The following is a 20,445-nucleotide window of genomic DNA, read 5'->3' as shown; positions in this document are numbered from 1 at the left end:
GATTATCTCTGCTCATTTAAACTCATTTAAACACCCGATTTCACCATTAATCTCCCCGATTTTCACGTCACCTTCTGATGATAACACCCTTACACAACACCAGGCGACTTCGGTGAGTTTTTTTAAAAAATCGGTGCTGACTTAAACGACTTTTACAATTTTTTTCGGGGGAGAAGCTCAGTGCCGCGCCTTAATTCTCCATGACCCTGTTCTTCGTTAACTTGTAAGCATCTGCACAGTTAAAAACTGACTGCAAATGTTTTTATAGATATGTGAAGAGAAAAAGATTAGTTAAAACAAATGTAGGTCCCTTGCAGTCAGAAACAGGTGAATTGATCATGGGGAATAAAGACATGGCAGACCAATTGAATAACTACTTTGGTTCTGACTAAGGAAGACATCAATAATCTGCTGGAAATAGCTGGGGACCAGGGGTCAAATGAGATGGGGGAACTGAGTGAAATCCAGGTTAGGTGGGAAGTGGTGTTAGGTAAATTGAATGGATTAAAGGCCGATAAATCCCCAGGGCCAGATAGGCTGCATCCCAGAGTCCTTAAGGAAGTAGCCGCAGAAATAGTGGATGCATTAGTGATAATTTTTCAAAACTCTTTAGATTCTGGAGTAGTTCCTGAGGATTGGAGGGTAGCCAATGTAACCCCACTTTTTAAAAAGTGAGGGAGAGAGAAAACGGGGAATTACAGACCAGTAAGTCTAACATCGGTAGTGGGGAAACTGCTGGAGTCAGTTATTAAAGATGGGATAGCAGCACATTTGGAAAGTGGTGAATTCATCGGGCAAAGTCAGCATAGATTTATGAAAGGTAAATGACAAATAAATGTATTGTATTGTATTGTTGTATCATGTCTGACGAATCTTATAGAATTTTTCGAGGATGTAACTAGTAGAGTGGATAAGGGAGAACCAGTGGATGTGTTATATCTGGACTTTCAGAAGGCTTTCGACAAGGTCCCACATAAGAGATTAGTATACAAGCTTAAAGCACACGGTATTGGGGGTTCAGTATTGATGTGGATAGAGAACTGGCTGGCAGACAGGAAGCAAAGAGTAGAGTAAACGTGTCCTTTTCACAATGGCAGGCAGTGACTAGTGGGGTACCGCAAGGCTCAGTGCTGGGACCCCAGCTATTTACAATATATATTAATGATTTGGACGAGGGAATTGAATGCAACATCTCCAAGTTTACGGATGACATGAAGCTGGGGGGCAGTGTTAGGTGTGAGGAGGATGCTAGGAGGCTGCAAGGTGACTTGAATAGGTTGGGTGAGTGGGAAAATGCAAGGCAGATGCAGTATAATGTGGATAAATGTGAGGTTATCCACTTTGGTGGCAAAAACAGGAAAGTAGACAATTATCTGAATGGTGGCCGATTAGGAAAAGGGAAGATGCAATGAGACCTGGGTGTCATGGTACACCAGTCATTGAAAGTAGGCATGCAGGTGCAGCAGGCAGTGAAGAAAGCGAATGGTATGTTAGCATTCATCGCAAAAGGATTTGAGTATAGAAGCAGGGAGGTTCTACTGCAGTTGTACAGGGTCTTGGTTTGACCACACCTGGAGTACTGCGTACAGTTTTGGTCTCCTAATCTGAGGAAAGACATTCTTGATGTAGAGGTAGTACAGAGAAGGTTCACCCGACTGATTCCTGGGATGTCAGGACTTTCATTTGAAGAAAGACTTGATAGACTCGGCTTGTACACGCTAGAATTTAGAAGGACATCCTTGTGATTGAGGCAGTGCAGCGTAGGTTCACGAGATTGATCCCTGGGATGGCGGGACTGTCATATGAGGAAAGATTGAAAAGACTAGGCTTGTATTCACTGGAGTTTAGAAGGATGAGGGGGGAGTCCTGGGACCCCAGCTATTTACAATATATACTAATGATCTGGATGAGGGAATTGAAGGCAATATCTCCAAGTTTGCGGATGACACTAAGCTGGGGGGCAGTGTTAGCTGTGAGGAGGATGTTAGGAACTGCAAGGTGACTTGGATAGGCTGGGTGAGTGGGCAAATGCATGGCAGATGCAGTATAATGTGGATAAATGTGAGGTTATCCACTTTGGTGGCAAAAAAGGAAAGTAGACTGTTATCTGAGTGGTGGCAGATTTGGAAAAGGGGAGATGCAACGAGACCAGGGTGTCATGGTACACCAGTCATTGAAAGTAGGCATGCATGTGCAGCAGGCAGTGAAGAAAGCGAATGGTATGTTAGCATTCATAGAAACATAGAAACATAGAAATTAGGTGCAGGAGTAGGCCATTCGGCCCTTCGAGCCTGCACCGCCATTCAATATGATCATGGCTGATCATCCAACTCAGTATCCCGTACCTGCCTTCTCTCCATACCCTCTGATCCCCTTAGCCACAAGGGCCACATCTAACTCGCTCTTAAATATAGCCAATGAACTGGCCTCGACTACCCTCTGTGGCAGAGAGTTCCAGAGATTCACCACTCTCTGTGTGAAAAAAGTACTTCTCATCTCGGTTTTAAAGGAATTCCCCCTTATCCTTAAGCTGTGACCCCTTGTCCTGGACTTCCCCAACATCGGGAGCAATCTTCCTGCATCTAGCCTGTCCAACTCCTTAAGAATTTTGTAAGTTTCTATAAGATCCCCTCTCAATCTCCTAAATTCTAGAGAGTATAAACCAAGTCTATCCAGTCTTTCTTCATAAGACAGTCCTGACATCCCAGGAATCAGTCTGGTGAACCTTCTCTGCACTCCCTCTATGGCAATAATGTCCTTCCTCAGATTTGGAGACCAAAACTGTACGCAATTCTCCAGATGTGGTCTCACCAAGACCCTGTACAACTGCAGTAGAACCTCCCTGCTCCTATACTCAAATCCTTTTGCTATGAAAGCTAACATACCATTCGCTTTCTTCACTGCCTGCTGCACCTGCATGCCTACTTTCAATGACTGGTGTACCATGACACCCTGGTCTCGCTGCATCTCCCCTTTTCCTAGTCGGCCACCATTTAGATAATAGTCTGCTTTCCTGTTTTTGCCACCAAAATGGATAACCTCACATTTATCCACATTATACTGCATCTGCCAAACATTTGCCCACTCACCCAGCCTTTCCAAGTCACCTTGCAGTCTCCTAGCATCCTCCTCACAGTTAACACTGCCCCCCAGCTTAGTGTCATCTGCAAACTTGGAGATATTGCCTTCAATTCCCTCATCCAGATCATTAGTATATATTGTAAATACCATGGTCCCAGCACTGAGCCTTGCGGTACCCTACTAGTCACTGCCTGCCATTGTGAAAAGGACCCGTTTACTCCTACTCTTTGCTTCCTGTTTGCCAGACAGTTCTCTATCCACATCAATACTGAACCCCCAATGCCGTGTGCTTTAAGTTTGTATACTAATCTCTTATGTGGGACCTTGTCGAAAGCCTTCTGGATGTCCAGATATAACACATCCACTGGTTCTCCCTTATCCACGCTACTAGTTACATCCTCGAAAGTTCTATAAGATTCGTCAGACATGATTTACCTTTTGTAAATCCATGCTGTCTTTGTCCAATGATTTCACCACTTTCCAAATGTGCTGCTATCCCATCTTTAATAACTGACTCTAGCAGTTTCCCCACTACCGATGCTAGACTAACTGGTCTGTAATTCCCCATTTTCTCTCTCCCTCCCTTCTTAAAAAGTGGGGTTACGTTTGCTACCCGCCAATCCTCTGGAACTACTCCAGAATCTAAAGAGTTTTGAAAGATTATTACTAATGCATCCACTATTTCTGGAGCTACTTCCTGAAGTACTCTGGGATGCAGCCTATCTGGCCCTGGGGATTTATCGGCCTTTAATCCATTCAATTTACCCAACACCACTTCCCGGCTAACCTGGATTTCACTCAATTCCTCCAACTCCTTTGACCCGCGGTCCCCTGCTATTTCCGGCAGATTATTTATGTCTTCCTTAGTGAAGACGGAACCAAAGTAGTTATTCAATTGGTCCGCCATATCCTTGTTCCCCATGATCAACTCACCTGTTGCTGACTGCAAGGGACCTACATTTGTTTTAACTAATCTCTTTCTTTTCACATATCTATAAAAACTTTTGCAGTCAGTTTTTATGTTCCCTGCCAGTTTTCTTTCATAATCTATTTTTCCTTTCCTAATTAAGCCCTTTGTCCTCCTCTGCTGGTCTCTGAATTTCTCCCAGTCCTCTGGTATGCTGCTTTTTCTGGCTAATTTGTACGCATCATCCTTCGCTTTGATACTATCCCTGATTTCCCTTGTTATCCACGGATGCACTACCTTCCCTGATTTATTCTTTTGCCAAACTGGGATGAACAATTTTTGTAGTTCATCCATGCAGTCTTTAAATGTCTTCCATTGCATATCCACCGTCAACCCTTTTAGAATTAATTGCCAGTCAATCTTGGCCAATTCACGTCTCATACCCTCAAAGTTACCTTTCTTTAAGTTCAGAACCATTGTTTCTGAATTAACAATGTCACTCTCCATCCTAATGAAGAACTCAACCATATTATGGTCACTATTGCCCAAGGGGGCACGTACAACAAGACTGCTAACTAACCCTTCCTCATTACTCAATACCCAGTCTAAAATAGCCTGCTCTCTCGTTGGTTCCTCTACATGTTGATTTAGATAACTATCCCGCATACATTCCAAGAAATCCTCTTCCTCAACACCCCTGCCAATTTGATTCACCCAATCTATATGTAGATTGAAGTCACCCATTATAACTGTTTTGCCTTTGTCGCACGCATTTCTAATTTCCTGTTTGATACCATCTCCAACTTCACTACTACTGTTAGGTGCCCTGTACACAACACCCACCAGCGTTTTCTGCCCCTTAGTGTTTTGCAGCTCTACCCATACCGATTCCACATCCTCCAAACTAATGTCCTTCCTTTCCATTGCGTTAATCTCCTCTCTAATCAGCAACGCTACCCCACCTCCTTTTCCTTTCTCTCTATCCCTCCTGAATATTGAATATCCCTGGATGTTCAGCTCCCAGCCTTGGTCACCCTGGAGCCATGTCTCCGTGATCCCAACTATATCATAGTCATTAATAGCTATCTGCACATTCAACTCATCCACCTGATTATGAATGCTCCTTGCATTGAGACACAAAGCCTTCAGGCTTGTTTTTACAACACTCTTACCCCTTATACAATTATGTTGAAAAGTGGCCCTTTTTGATTTTTGCTCTGGTTTTGTCTGCCTGCCACTTTTACTTTTCACCTTGCTACCTATTGCTTCTACCCTCATTTTACACCCCTCTGTCTCTACGCTCACACATTTAAGAAACCCTTTCCCTTTAACTCTATCCTCCACTATCCCATTCGACACCCCACCCCCCTTATTCAGTTTAAAACCACCCGTGTAGCAGTGGCAAACCTGCCTGCCAGAATGCTGGTCCCACACCTGTTAAGATGCAATCCGTCCCTTTTGTACAGTTCCCCCTTACCCCAAAACAGATCCCAGTGATCTAAGAATCTAAATCCCTGCCCCGTGCACCAGTTCCTCAGCCACACGTTCAGGTCCCGTATCTCCCTGTTCCTGCTCTCACCAGCACGAGGAACTGGAAGCAAACCGGAGATAACAACCCTGGAGGTCCTGCTTTTCAGCATTTTTCCGAGCTCTCTAAAGTCACGCTGCAGAATATTCATCCCCTTCTTTCCGACATCATTTGTGCCGACAGGCACCAGCGGTGTCCTTGACCTCCCACATACTGCAAGCATCGCACTGAATCAGCTTGCCTGACATCTCCTTCTTTCGTCTCTACCTCTCAAGCGTATTGCGTGGTCTCCTAAGACTCTTGAGCCAAAGACTCACACTTCCCTCACAAGGCCGCTCCTCACTGCCGCTCCCCAAGAGCAGTCTTGCTTAAATTGACTGATAAATTGCCTGATTTACCAATTCACAAACCAAATTCCTCAGTTTTCAATTGTTTTCCCGGCACTGACTCACTTCTCTCCTCCCACTTGGGCTAGAGCCAATCAGTCGTATCTCTTGCTAAACTCCTGCTGCTGTTGCTCCCAAAACTACAGCAGTTCTGAGTAAAGTCTGCCTGTCCTTGGCCTCTACTTTTCAACTGTTTTCCCGGCACTGGATAGACTCGGCTTGTACTCGCTAGAAGTTAGAAGATTGAGGGGGGATCTTATAGAAACTTACAAAATTTGGTTCCGTTACTGTTTGTCATCTATATCAATGATTTGGACGAGAACATACATGGCAAGATTAGCAAGTTTGCAGATGATACAAAAATGGGTTTTGCAGATGGTGAAGATGGATGTGAAAAATTGCAGCTGGATCTTGATCAATTGGCCAGGTGGGCTGAGGAATGGTTGATGGAATTCAATACATAAAGAAATGTGAGGTGTTGCATTTTGGGAAGTCTAAATTGTCCCTCGTGTGTTTAGGATAGTGTTAACGTGCGCTCTATAACTAAACTGAAAGGGAATAGGTGATGTTTCGCTGGTCGGTGCAGACTCGGTGGGCCAAACTAAACTAAACTAAACTAAACCAAATTAAGATAGAGGATTACATAAGAATCCAAAAATTGATAACTACGAAAAATTGTCATTTTTGGATTGGGCTTTAGCTCTTTATAATCTATAATCTTTATAATCTACTAGACTAAGTGGGTCCCAGCATCGCACGGGAGGGCTGGTCACCAACGCAATATTCCACCTCTCCACCAATTACACTATTAGTAGCAAGTGGGGGGGGGGGGGGGGGGGGGCTTTCTGGAGCGCCAATATGGGTGTTGTGGGCAGAAGGGACTGGTTTCCAGAGGGCTAGTATGGACATTGTGGGCCGAATGGATTCTTGGGCTGGCGGCTCAGTCACTCAAGCCTGTTGTGCTGGCAGCTCACTCACTCACGGCTGGTGGGCTGGCAGTTGACTCACGGATATTCCTTGAAATTCCATTTCAAGCAGGGTGCAAGGCCACCAAATTCAAGAACAGTTTCTTACCACTTCAAGCAGGGTGCAAGGCCTTTAAAGACAGTGAGCCGTGACCTCTCCCTCCTCCATCTTGCAGAGACTGAGCCACGCCCACATTTCTGGGTTTTATAGTCTCTCCCCCCTCCCACCAGAAGGGGCGTGGCCTTCATGGCATGATTGACAGGAGAGAGAATCTCAACATTTTTAAAACACTAATAACTCTTATTTTTCATCGATGGGAAAAATCCTCTTGTGCTGCGCAGCGGAGGGGGACTCTGAGTAAGATGGCCAAAATTCACAGCCATAAGTGGAGACGTTTTTTCTAAAATCACTATACAGAACAACAGGAAGTGGTCAAGATCAGACTTTTAGTAATATAGATAATCTATATTAATTATATGGATGAGGGGTATACTGTTTCAAGGTTTGCTGGTGATACAAAAATAGGTGAATTAGCAAGTAGAGAATCAGAAGTGTCTGGCATGTAGTTCTCTTGCCGACATTTCATTGAGAACTGATGTATGAAATGCCCCTACTTCCCAACTAGCACGGGTGAAATGTTATCTGAATATTTTGCTTGGGTTCCCGCACTCACTGTGGTTCTACATCTGTTTCTTCTGGCACTTGTAATATTTTCTCCAAGGATCTATTCTTTCCATTGCCCACAAAAAAAAATCATGCCAAGGGAGTAACAGAACCAAATCTTATTTCTCTCCGCTTATCAACCATAACTTCATGTATATACATGTAAGAAATATTGCCCATGGGCCTGACAGATTCTCCACTCTTTGCAGGGGAAGCCTGCAGTGTACATACTTCTGCCAAAATGAGATAAGATAACATGGGGTTATCTTAAGGTAGTTAATCTGTGGAATTCTTTGCCACAAAAGGCTGCAGAGGCTGTCAGTGAATATTTTTAAGGCAGAGATCGACATATTTTTGATACGTACAGGTGTCAGAGGGGATGGGGAGAAGGCAGGAGAATGGGGTTAGGAGGGAGGGATAGATCAGCCACGATTGTATGGCTGAGTAGACTTGATGGGCCGAATGGCCTAATTCTACTCCTATCACTTATGACCTTATGACATGCTCAAGACACATGGTTTAACCCTGAGTGGTTTTATTTTCTCCCTGTACGGCTGAATTTCTTACTGTCAGAAGGGAAATACAGTTTCTTAGCTAAGATACAGCAGAGCACATTTCTTAAGCTTGAGAAAACATATATAAATATGCTGCCCAGCAGTAATTGCATGTATATGTTGTCCAGAATGTGAGAATAAGCATACAGAGGTGAGGTCTTCATCAAGCACATAATGCCCCAGTCCCACTTAGGAAACCTGAACAGAAACCTCTGGAGACTTTGCGCCCCACCCAAGGTTTCCTTGCGGTTCCCGCAGGTTTTTGTCAGTCTCCCTACCTACTTCCACTCCCTGCAACCACCTGCAACCTCCGGGAACCGCACGGAAACCTTGGGTGGGGCGCAAAGTCTCCAGAGGTTTCCGTTCAGGTTTCCTAAGTGGGACAAGGGCATAACCCACTATTTGCAAATTAAAAAAAAACTAATATATTTTAATTACCTTGGTGAGAGGAACCTCTTATCCTGGCTGTGTCTTGTACAGCCCATGAAAGCACTTTAGGTCCCATTTCCTTGTTCTGAAGTATGATCCACCATAAAGATTGAGCTTTCTTTCACCTGTGGATTTTAATTGACGTTGCTGTGTTATTAAACTGTAGATCGCATGAACTTACAATGCTCTGACTGCTCTCTGATTATGTTTTTATTTTATGCAGGATGTGATATCGAGAAAGCAGACATTGTTTTCCTGCTGGATGGCTCAGCAGCGATAAAAGACGTTGATTTCCAGATATTGAAGAATACCTTGAAAGACTTCATCAACTTGTTTGACATGGGCGATGATCACTTCCAGTTCGCAATAGCCCAGTACGGCACGGGGCAAAAGACCGAAATCTACTTGAATGAGTCTTATTCACACGACACAATAAGGGACAGAATTGATGGAATGGTCCAGTTGTTCGGAGAAACAAACACCGGGGCAGGATTACGATATGTGGGACACCTCTTCCAGCCAAAGCTGGGAAGTCGAAGGAAAGAGAAGGTTCCCCAGTACCTACTGGTGTTCACAGCGGGGAAATCTAGCGACAGTGTGGTGGCAGCAACTAATGAACTGAGGAAACAGCACATTAACATATTTGCACTGGGTACTCAACATGCAAACCACAATGAGCTTCTGAAAATCACTGGAGTGGCAGACAGAAAAATCTATATGAACGATTTCCAAGAGCTAACTAAAATTAAAAGAAGAATTGTCCGTAAAATTTGTACTCCGATCCCTCCTCCAAAAGGTACGTTATTGAGGACACATGGTCTAAAGTTGGGCTTAGTTCTCACAGTCTTAAAACTACTGTCTCTAATGAATTTTGATGTGAATCATTAATCCAGCTACATATTGTCTGTGAGATCGTTTTGTCCATGTTGTTTCTTTATGATAGTGAAGCTTTCTGAACACCTACCTCAATCCCAAACCTATTAATCCCAAACCCCGATCCAATCCCAAACCTATTATTTCCCAGGAATTAACCCTGTCATGTTTCATGATTTGAGTATAGGAGCAGGGAGGTTCTACTGCAGTCGTACAGGCTCTTGGTGAGACCACACCTGGAGTATTGCGTACAGTTTTGGTCTCCTAATCTGAGGAAAGACATTCTTGCCATAGAGGGAGTACAGAGAAGGTTCACCAGACTGATTCCTGGGATGGCAGGACTTTCATATGAAGAAAGACTGGATAGATTCGGTTTGTACTCGCTAGAATTTAGAAGATTGAGGGGGGATCTTATAGAAACTTACAAAATTCTTAAGGGGTTGGACAGGCTAGATGCAGGAAGATTGTTCCCGATGTTGGGGAAGTCCAGGACAAGGGGTCACAGTTTAAGGATAAGGGGGAAATCTTTTAGGACCGAGATGAGAAAAACATTTTTCACACAGAGAGTGGTGAATCTCTGGAATTCTCTGCCACAGAAGGTAGTTGAGGCCAGTTCATTGTCTATATTTAAGAGGGAGTTAGATGTGGCCCTTGTGGCTAAAGGGATCAAGGGGTATGGAGAGAAGGCAGGTACGGGATACTGAGTTGGATGATCAGCCATGATCATATTGAATGGCGGTGCAGGCTCGAAGGGCCGAATGGCCTACTCCTGCACCTATGTTTCTATGTTTCAATCGGAGGAAGAGGCCAGTGCTGGCATGGCATGTGTGCATTGTCCATCCCTCAAGAAGGAAGTGGTGAGCCTCGGGCAGCACAGTGGCACAGCTGCTGCCTCACAGTGCCATGCAGCCGGGTTCGATCCTGACAGGTCATTAACATGTCAACAAAATAGAGGGAGTACAGAGGACATTTACTAGAATGTTGCCTGGGTTTCAGCACCTACGTTACAGGGAAGTTTCAAACAAGAGGACATGATTTGAGAATTAAGGGACAAAAGTTTAGGGGCAACATGAGAGGGAACTTCTTTACTCAGAGAGTGGTAGCTGTGTGGAATGAGCTTCCAGTGGAAGTGGTGGAGGCAGGTTCATTTTTATCATTTAAAAATAAATTGGATAGGTATATGGACAGGAAAGGAATGGAGGGTTATGGTCTGAGTGCAGGTAGATGGGACTAGATGAGAGTAAGTGTTCGGCACGGACTAGAAGGGCCGAGTTTGCCTGTTTCCATGCTGTAATTGTCATATGGTTATAGTGCTGTCTGTGTGGAGTTTGCACGTACTCCCTGTGGTTCGTGTGCATTTCCTCCCACACCCCAAAGACATGCAGACTTGTAGGCTAATGACCTCTGTAACTTGCCACAAGTGTGTAGGGAATGGATGAAAAAGTAGGATAACATAGAACTAGTGTAAACAAGTGATCGAAGGCTGCCAGAGGAGGTAGTTGTGGATGGCAAAGAAAATAAATGTTTTGAAATACTGCTGTAAATACAGCAAAGGTAATCCCATAATTTTGAATGGGGAATTCTAGGAATTGGGTTCAGCGACAGTGAGGAAATAACAATATATATATTTACTAATCAGAATGATGTGAGGCTTGGAAGGGAAACATTCAAGCATCGCTTCAATATGAGTGCTGCCACTGTACTTCTTGATGGTAGAGTTTGTAGGTTTAAGAAGTGCGATTGGGACAGCTCTAATGAGTTATTGCAAGGCATTATGTACAGTAAATGGTGCACATTGTGGAAATGATTTACATGTGGTGGACATACTGAATATTTTATAAGACTGGCACATTTGGTGCCAAACAAAGGGATTGCTTTTTTAATCTAAAGTCATAGAGTCATAGAGTGAGACAGTGTGGAAACAGGCCCTTCGGCACAACTCGCCCACACCGGCCAACAATGTCCCAGCTACACTAGTCCCACTTGCCTGCGCTTGGCCATATCCCTCCAAACCTGTCCTATCCATGTACCATAAATTCTTAAGGGGTTGGACAGGCTAGATGCAGCAAGATTGTTCCCGATGTTGGGGAAGTCCAGAACAAGGGGTCACAGTTTAAGGATAAAGGGGAAATCTTTTAGGACCGAGATAAGGAAAAAATATTTCACACAGAGAGTGGTGAATCTCTGGAATTCTCTCCCGCAGAAGGTAGTTGAGGCCTGTTCATTGGCTATATTTAAGAGGGAGTTAGATGTGGCCCTTGTGGCTAAAGGGATCAGGGGGTATGGAGAGAAGGCAGGTACAGGATACTGAGTTGGATGATCAGCCATGATCATATTGAATGGCGGTGCAGGCTCGAAGGGCCGAATGGCCTACTCCTGCACCTATTTTCTATGTTTCTATTACCTGTCTAACTGTTTCTTAAACAATGGGATAGTCCCATCCTCAACTACCTCCTCTGGCAGCTTGTTCCATACACACACCACTCTCTGTGCAAAAAGGTTACACCTCGGATTCCTATTAAAACTTTTCCCCTTCACCTTGAACCTATGTCCTCTGGTCCTCGATTCCCCGACTCTGGGTTAAAGACTCTGTGTATCTACCCGATCTATTCCTCTCATGATTTTGTATATCTCTATAAGATCTCCCCTCATCCTCCTCCAATCCATGGAATAGAGACCCTGCCTACTCAACCTCTCCCTATAGCTCACACCCTCTAGTTCTGGCGACATCCTTGTAAATCGTTTAAAAAACATGGTGCCCAGAACTGAACACAATATTCTAAATGCGGTCTCACCAACTTCTACAACTGCAACATGACCTCCTAACTTCTATATTCAATACTGTGACTGATGAAGGCCAAAGTGCCAAAAGCCTTTTTGACCACCTTATCTACCTGCGACTCAACCTTCAAGGAACCATGCACCTGTACTCTTAGATCCTTCTGCTCTGCAACACTACCCAGAGGTCTACCATTTACTGTGTATGTCTTGCCCTTGTTCGACATTCCAAAATGCAACAACTCACACTTTTCTGTATTAAATTCCATTAACCAATCCTCAGCCCACCTGGCCAATTGATCCAGATCCTCCTGCAATCTTTCACAACCAGCTTCACTATCTGCAAAACCACTAACTTTTGTATCATCAGCAATCTTGCCCTGTATGTTCTCATCCCAATCATTGATGTTGTTAGAACATAGAACAGTACCTGAATTTGAGTTATTGGTATATTGGATAGAGGGCTTTAAACAGCGTCCGATGATTCGAATCTGCGGGAGTGATTACAATTCTGGTTTGAAAATGTCCCCAAGATTAGGTTTAGGTTCATTATTATCATGTGGACCGAGATACAGTGTAAAGCTTTATTTTGTATGCTAATCAGATCAGATAATACTATATTAAATTATATATAATTATATAATATATATTAAAATCTATATACAGATATATATATAAATATGTATGTGTGTGTGTGTGTATATATATATATATATACACACACACACACACATATATATATATGTAATTATTGCTATGCCTATGCAGTGCCAAATCAATGCATATAGTTATATAGTTCATTTATATATATATATATATATATATACACATACATACATACATATATATATACATACATACATACATATATATATATATATACATACATACATATATATATATATATACATACATACATACATACATACATATATATATATATATATATATAAAAATGAACTATATAACTATATGCATTGATTTGGCACTGCATAGGCATAGCAATAATTACATCTCGTGCGTACATTAAGGTAGCAGGTCTGACTCATGGTAATGATAAAAATATTTCAGTTAGCCTTGTTCACCTAGAGTTATGATTTTATACTTCATAGATGTAAGATTGTTATCTTGATAGAATGTGCATATATTGATACAGGATATGCTCAGAGTCAGGGCTGACTGTGCTGCCCTTCTTAACCACATTAAAACATACATTTTCTCCATTTACACTTGCCACTTAAGGCAGTGACCTTTGCTGATAATGTTCAATCCCTCAGACATTAGCCAATGTTTGCTTATGGTAAGTTGACAATAAACAATAGGTGCAGGAGTAGGATATTCAGCCCTTTGAGACAGCACCGCCATTCAATGTGATCATGGCTGATCATCCACAATCAGTACCCCGTTCCTGCCTTCTCCCCATATCCCCTGATTCCGCTATCTTTAAGAGCTCTATCTAACTCTCTCTTGAAAGCATCCAGAGAATTGGCCTCCACTGCCTTCTGAGGCAGATAATTCCACAGATTCACAACCCTCTGTGTGAAAATGTTTTTCCTTATCTGTGTTCTAAATGGCTTAGCACTTATTCTTAAACTTTGGCCCCTGGTTTTGGACTCCCTCAACATCGGGAAAATGTTTCCTGCCTCTAGCGTGTCCAAACCCTTAATAATCTTATATGTTTCAATAAGATACCCTCTCATCCTTCTAAATTCCAGAGTATACATTCTATCAACATATGACAGTCTCATCATCTCGGGAACTAACCTCGTGAACCTACGCTGTACTACCTCAATAGCAAGAATGTTCTGCCTCAAATTTGGAGACCAAAACTGCACACAATACTCCAGCTGATATTTGGCAAGTAAAAATTGTGGTGCACAAGTACTAGATCATGGTAGTGTCATAAGCTCCAAATTAGACTCTGTAACATTATCAACATTGAATCTCCCACTTTTAATGTTTTGACTGTTTATATTTGAGGATTAGAACGAAATTTAGAATTTACCTTCCTTACCTTAATTCTCCCTTATTTTCATCTGACATCTTTTACCCATATAAAGCTGTATAATGTATAAAGTTATTAACTTTGAAACCTACTGTACAAAATGTACTGAAATAAATCTGCAATTCTATTATTCACTTTATAGAGGATCCAGCGTGCAAAATTGATATTGTAGTGGGGTTTGATCTTTCACGTGGAGTTGGTTTACCGAACATATTTATTGACCAACAAATACTGCAAGGAAAGCTTGGACAAATATTACAGAAAATCACTTCTGTGGAAAATATTTGTTGTGCTTCTGCTTCCCAGCTAAATATTAGAGTGGCCTTTCATGTAATAAGCAGCGGTGGCCTTACTGTCTTTGAAACTGAATTTGAAGAATTCAACCCATTGATTGTAAATAAACTGCTGGAGTTGCAAACAAACGACAGAATTGAACTGAATGCAGAGTTATTGTCATCATATATTGACAGATTTAAGGCATCAACTGCAACTGCAAAGGTAAGGATATTTTAATCATTTAAATGTAATACCTTTTAAAAACTTACTAATCCGGTCAAAAACATCTCATTGATTTTCTAAGGTATAGATGAGGTCTATAAGCATATTGCACTGTTTGGATTTTCATATATTGGCTGTGACCTTGGATTTTTTTAATACATGTAGCAACAAAACTGTGATTGTTTTGCTTATGATTAATGAACTTAAATTGATAGAAATAGTCCAATGTCTATTGTAATACAGGTATCAGTGTTGACAGATATGATCTCAGCTGAGAAGTGGCCATTTATTGCCTGAGAATCTCTGGTGCAAGGCTACCATTAAGGGTTTCGGCCCAAAACGTTGCCTATTTCCTTCGCTCCATAGATGCTGCTGCACGCGCTGAGTTTCTCCAGCACTTTTGTCTACCTACCATTAATTAATGTCATTCATTGATTAGTGCAGCAGTGCTCATACATTGCTGATGGCAAACAAGACTAGAACCAGGTTTGCCTGTGAAGCAGTCATAAGGGCCTGTCCCACTTACGTGTCCTTGGCACGCTAATTACGCGACCTCGTGGTCGCGTTGAGCCGCGACGGGCCCGCGAAGGTCACGCGTGACTTCATTCGACCGCACAGCCGTCTGGAGCGCGTGACGTCATTTGATGATGGAAGCGAAATGCTGGAGTAACTCAGCGGGACCGGCAGCATCTCTGGAGAGAAGCAATGTGTGATGTTTTGTGTTGAGACTCTTCTTCAGTCTGAAAGAAGGGTCTTGACCCGAAACGTCACCCATTGCTTCTCTCCAGGGATGCTGCCGGTCCCGCTGAGTTACTCCAGCATTTTGTGTCTATCTTCAATTTTCTTGGCCCCGCTCTGGGAGTAGAAGTGGGGGCGGATCCGGACCGCAACGGCCGTGAGCCCCAGGCCGAGTTCGGTGATCGTTTGCCTGCTTCTGCTGCTGTTAACCTACAAATCTATACATCTTTGGAGTGTGGGAGGAAACCGAAGATCTCGGAGAAAACCCAAGCGGTCATGGTGAGAACGTACAAACTCTATACAGACAGCACCCGTAGTCAAGATCGAACCCAGGTCTCCGGCGCTATAAGACAGTAGCTCTACCACTGCGTCACCATGCCGCTCGCTCCATCTCCATTTCCAGTTGTCCATATTGATGCCTTAAGTCATTTTACTGAAGCACAAGTTTGGGCACACTTTTGGCCTTTTCTCTGAAGCTAATTCTCCATTGAGATCATCTTTGGAAATTCACCATATTCATCTGGTGAATATATCCAAACCATTGAATGCATCTCTGCCAGAACAATGTCTACCAAATCAGGATCCATAGACAATCCAGGATGCCAGACTTTGCGATTCTCTCCTTCTCAGAATGTGTTGCAGGCAATGCATATTGTAGCTGTTTACCCTCACATTGTAGTGTGGCGTCCAGATCTTTCTGCTGCACTGTAAATTGTTGACAATAGTGTTTGGACACGCAGAGACATTTATGCATTTATCATTCTACCACATCCTTTATGTTAGACTGGAAAAAATGTATTTGTTATACATCTTCGCCATTTTTTAATACCTCACCATAACCTCTCCCATATGTGAATTTGAACCGCACACACTTCCATTTTAATGTGCCCTTGTTTAGTCACTGGTAGAACTTAGAGCCATTCTTTATATTTGTTTCAAATCTGAAGTGTTGTGCCAGATATTACTGCTGCACACTGGATCATTCACAGTTTTGGACACACTGATTTTTGTGTATCTACCATATTCTTTTTCTTAAGACTGGAAACAGCTCTTCCTTTCCTGCAGCTTTCCATTCAGGAACCAAAGGAAATTCTTTAACATTATGAATGGTTTGCACAAGTAACATATGGGGAGAATGTTTACACTTATATGTGAACTACATATTTAGTGGGAACTACATATTCAACCGATGAATCTGACGAAAAATAAGGAGCATTTGTTTTACTCTGAAAGTGCTTGGACTGTGGAATTTGTTGCCACAGGGAGTATTGAAACAAATAGGCTTATGGGCCTGTCCCATTTAGGCGATTTTTCAGGCGACTGCTGGTGACTGTCAAGTTGCCGGCAGTCGCCTGAAAAACCGGGACCTGGAACTGCCACTGTCAGAGTGGAACACGCACGCACGCACGCACGCACGCACGCACGCACGCATGCACGCGCACACACACACACACACACAATAATAATACATTTTATTTATGGGCGCCTTTCAAGAGTCTCAAGGACACCTTACAAAAATTGAGCATGTAGAGGAAAAACATGCAAGGGGAATGAAATAAATAGTAGAGACATGACTAGTAAAAGTAAAGACAGAATTCAATACAAAACACAATATGAGGCAATTAATGCACAGATGAAAAGGGAGGGGGACGTGGGGCTAAGGATAGGCAGAGGTGAAGAGATGGGTCTTGAGGCGGGACTGGAAGATGGTGAGGGACACGGAATTGCGGATCAGTTGGGGGAGGGAGTTCCAGAGCCTGGGAGCTGCCCCGGAGAAGGCTCTGTCCCCAAAACTGCGGAGGTTGGACTTGTGGATGGAGAGGAGACCGGCTAATGTGGATCTGAGGGACCGTGAGGGTTGGTAGGGGGAGAGGAGGTCAGTGAGTACCACGCTGTATCCCTAAAGAAAAGTCAAGTGAAGTGTAGCATGAAAGGAGAATAGTAGTGAGTGGAATTGTGGAATGAACATTTTTAGATTTGAGATGTGATTCTTTGGGTAAACAAAGAGGAAGAAAGCTAAATGAGAATTTTCATTTTATAAGGATGAAGTTAAAAAGAAGGAATTATAACTGTGATATGGCTGCACTACCTGTTGCAGCAGTATGCTGCCGAGGTGTATCCTGATGTTAACTCTGCCCAAGCATTTAATGACTTTACAAGTGTCCTTTCAATGGATCCTTTGAGGATACCTGGCTGATTCCTGGGATGTCAGGACTTACATATGAAGAAAGACTGGATAGACTCGGCTTGTACTCGCTAGAATTTAGAAGATTGAGGGGGGATCTTATAAAAACTTACACAATTCTTAAGGGGTTGGACAGGCTAGATGCAGGAAGATTGTTCCAGATGTTGTGGAAGTCACAGGGGTCACAGTTTAAGGATAAGGGGGAAGTGTTTTAGGACCGAGATGAGAAAACCATTTTTTACACAGAGAGTGGTGAATCTCTGGAATTCTCTGCCACAGAAGGTAGTTGAGGCCAGTTCATTGGTTATATTTAAGAGGGAGTTAGATGTGGCCCTTGTGGCTAAAGGGATCAGGGGGTATGGAGAGAAGGCAGGTACAGGATACTGAGTTGGATGATCAGCCATGATCATATTGAATGGCGGTGCAGGCTCGAAGGGCCGAATGGCCTACTCCTGCACCTATTTTCTATGTTTCTATGTTTCTATGATACCTGCATTTTACCAACAATTGATATCAAGTTCCCTATTTCTCTCTCCATTCTTTTACGAATTGAGACACTGATTATTCACTGGAACCATTCCACAATCTAGGAGATTTGGAGAACCCAACTAATGTACTCACTATTTCTACAACTTCCTTTCGGTGATCATGGATAATAGGATCTTACTTAAGAGAGTTTATGACTTGCAATCCCATTAATTTCCCCTGGTGTGACACACATTTAATAAAATGAACGCTTTAAAATCTTTATTCTTTTAGATTCCTGGCTGTTCACTATTTCTAATATGCTTTTGTGTCCTCTCCTGTGACGACACAAACAAACTATTTATTTCACATCTTAGTCATTTCTTTATGTCATTATAACTCTGGCATATGTGACTTGAAGCAGCACATACTTTTGATATGCTCTCGTTTAGGCACCAGCAGAAACTGCTCCAGTCATTCTTTATATTTTTGCCTAGTTTATTTCATAAGCTCACTCTATTAACTATAACCTTTTTATTTGGTTTCCAAAATTCATTGAATGTGCAGAATTGCAAATTTAGTTGGTGGCATTACGAAACCTCACAGTCTCTAACCTCTTTAATAGCTAACCACTGGGGAATTTTTATCCTGCAATATTTTTATTTTTAATGGAACATTAATTAGTTCAATTAATTAGTATTAACATATTTTAAATCTAATTTTCCAATGTACTCCAATTTACATAGACTTTGTAGTTGGCCTTAATTTTAGTTTAAGTGTTATTGTAGCCTTAGGAATTTAGTCCAGATGAGTATCCTGAGATTAGAGATTAGAGAACACTGTCTGTTGTGGCTCTAGAATTCCCACATGGTAGTGACATGTTTTGCTTCATCTGGTGTACTTGAAGTCGGACTTAGTTATGTGGGTGAGTGTGTGTGCGCGCAGACGCCTGTATTGTGTGTGCACGCTCGTTTGTTGATGTGTATGCGTGCGTGAATGTGCAGTTTGTTCTACCTGCAGGATCTCTTCACCGCACATGATATTTGTACCTCTTTGGCCTTATTTAAGCATTTCCATAATTTGCAGTTCCACTCATTGTTTTCCAGATATACTGCTCTTCAGTTTAGTTTTTTTTAGTTTAGTTCAGAGATATAGCCCACCGAGTCTGCGCCAACCAGCGATCCCCGCACACTAACACTATCCTACACACACTAGGGACAACTTACATTTATACCAAGCCATTAACCGTACAAATCTATACATCTTTGGAGTGTGGGAGGAAACCGAAGATCTCGGAGAAAACCCAAGCGGTCATGGTGAGAACGTACAAACTCTATACAGACAGCACCCGTAGTCAAGATCGAACCCAGGTCTCCGGTGCTATAAGACAGTAGCTCTACCACTGCGCCACCATGCCGCTCGCTCCATCTCCATTTCCAGTTGTCCATATTGATGCCTTAAGTCATTTTACTGAAGCACAAGTTTGGGCACACTTTTGGCCTTTTCTCTGAAGCTAATTCTCCATTGAGATCATCTTTGGAAATTCACCATATTCATCTGGTGAATATATCCAAACCATTGAATGCATCTCTGCCAGAACAATGTCTACCAAATCAGGATCCATAGACTATCCAGGATGCCAGACTTTGCGATTCTCTCCTTCTCAGAATGTGTTGCAGGCAATGCATATTGTAGCTGTTAACCCTCACATTGTAGTGTGGCATCCAGATCTTTCTGCTGCACTGTAAATTGTTGACAATAGTGTTTGGGACACAGAGACATTTATGCATTTATCATTCTACCACATCCTTTATGTTAGACTGGAAAAAATGTATTTGTTATACATCTTCGCCATTTTTTAATACCTCACTATAACCTCTCCCATATGTGAATTTGAACCGCACACATTTCCATTTTGATGTGCCCTTGTTTAGTCACTAGTTGAACTTAGAGCCATTCCTTATATTTGTTTCAAATCTGAAGTGTGGTGCCCAGATATTACTGCTGCACACTGGATCATTCATAATACAGTTTTTGGACACACTGATTTTTGTGTATTTGTTTGCCTACCACATTCTCTTTCGTAAGACTGGAAAAAGCTCTTCCTTTCCTGCAGCATACCATTCAGGAACCAACGGAAATTCAGAGTTCTTTAACATTATGAATGGATTGCACAAGTAACATATGGGGAGAATGTTTACACTTATGAACTACATATTTAGCGGGAACTACATATTCAACCGATGAATCTGACGGAAAATAAGGAGCATTTGTTTTACTCTGAAAGTGCTTGGACTGTGGAATTTGGTGCCACATGATGTCTTGAAACAAATAGCCTGTCCCATTTAGGTGGTTTTTCAGGCGACTGCCGGTGACTGTCAAGTTGCCG

At 42.5% G+C, this 20,445-nt stretch overlaps 1 protein-coding gene across 4 annotated transcripts in view; it reads left to right on the top strand.

Annotated features, from left to right (window-relative positions):
• The window catches only part of LOC116970261 (collagen alpha-6(VI) chain-like), a 324,046-nt gene that overhangs the window by 37,216 nt on the left and 266,385 nt on the right, over window positions 1-20,445 (top strand). For all 4 annotated transcript variants that reach the window (XM_033016947.1, XM_033016955.1, XM_033016943.1 and 1 more), the window contains exons 8-9: window positions 8,738-9,310; window positions 14,313-14,668. In XM_033016947.1, coding sequence (XP_032872838.1) covers window positions 8,738-9,310; window positions 14,313-14,668 — 929 coding nt within the window. The remainder of the gene's footprint in view (window positions 1-8,737; window positions 9,311-14,312; window positions 14,669-20,445) is intronic.

This window comes from Amblyraja radiata, chromosome 2 (assembly GCF_010909765.2).
Source record: "Amblyraja radiata isolate CabotCenter1 chromosome 2, sAmbRad1.1.pri, whole genome shotgun sequence".
Taxonomy (NCBI): domain Eukaryota; kingdom Metazoa; phylum Chordata; class Chondrichthyes; order Rajiformes; family Rajidae; genus Amblyraja; species Amblyraja radiata.
Note: the sequence above shows the minus strand (reverse complement) of the source record. Positions and strands in the feature narration are given on the sequence as shown.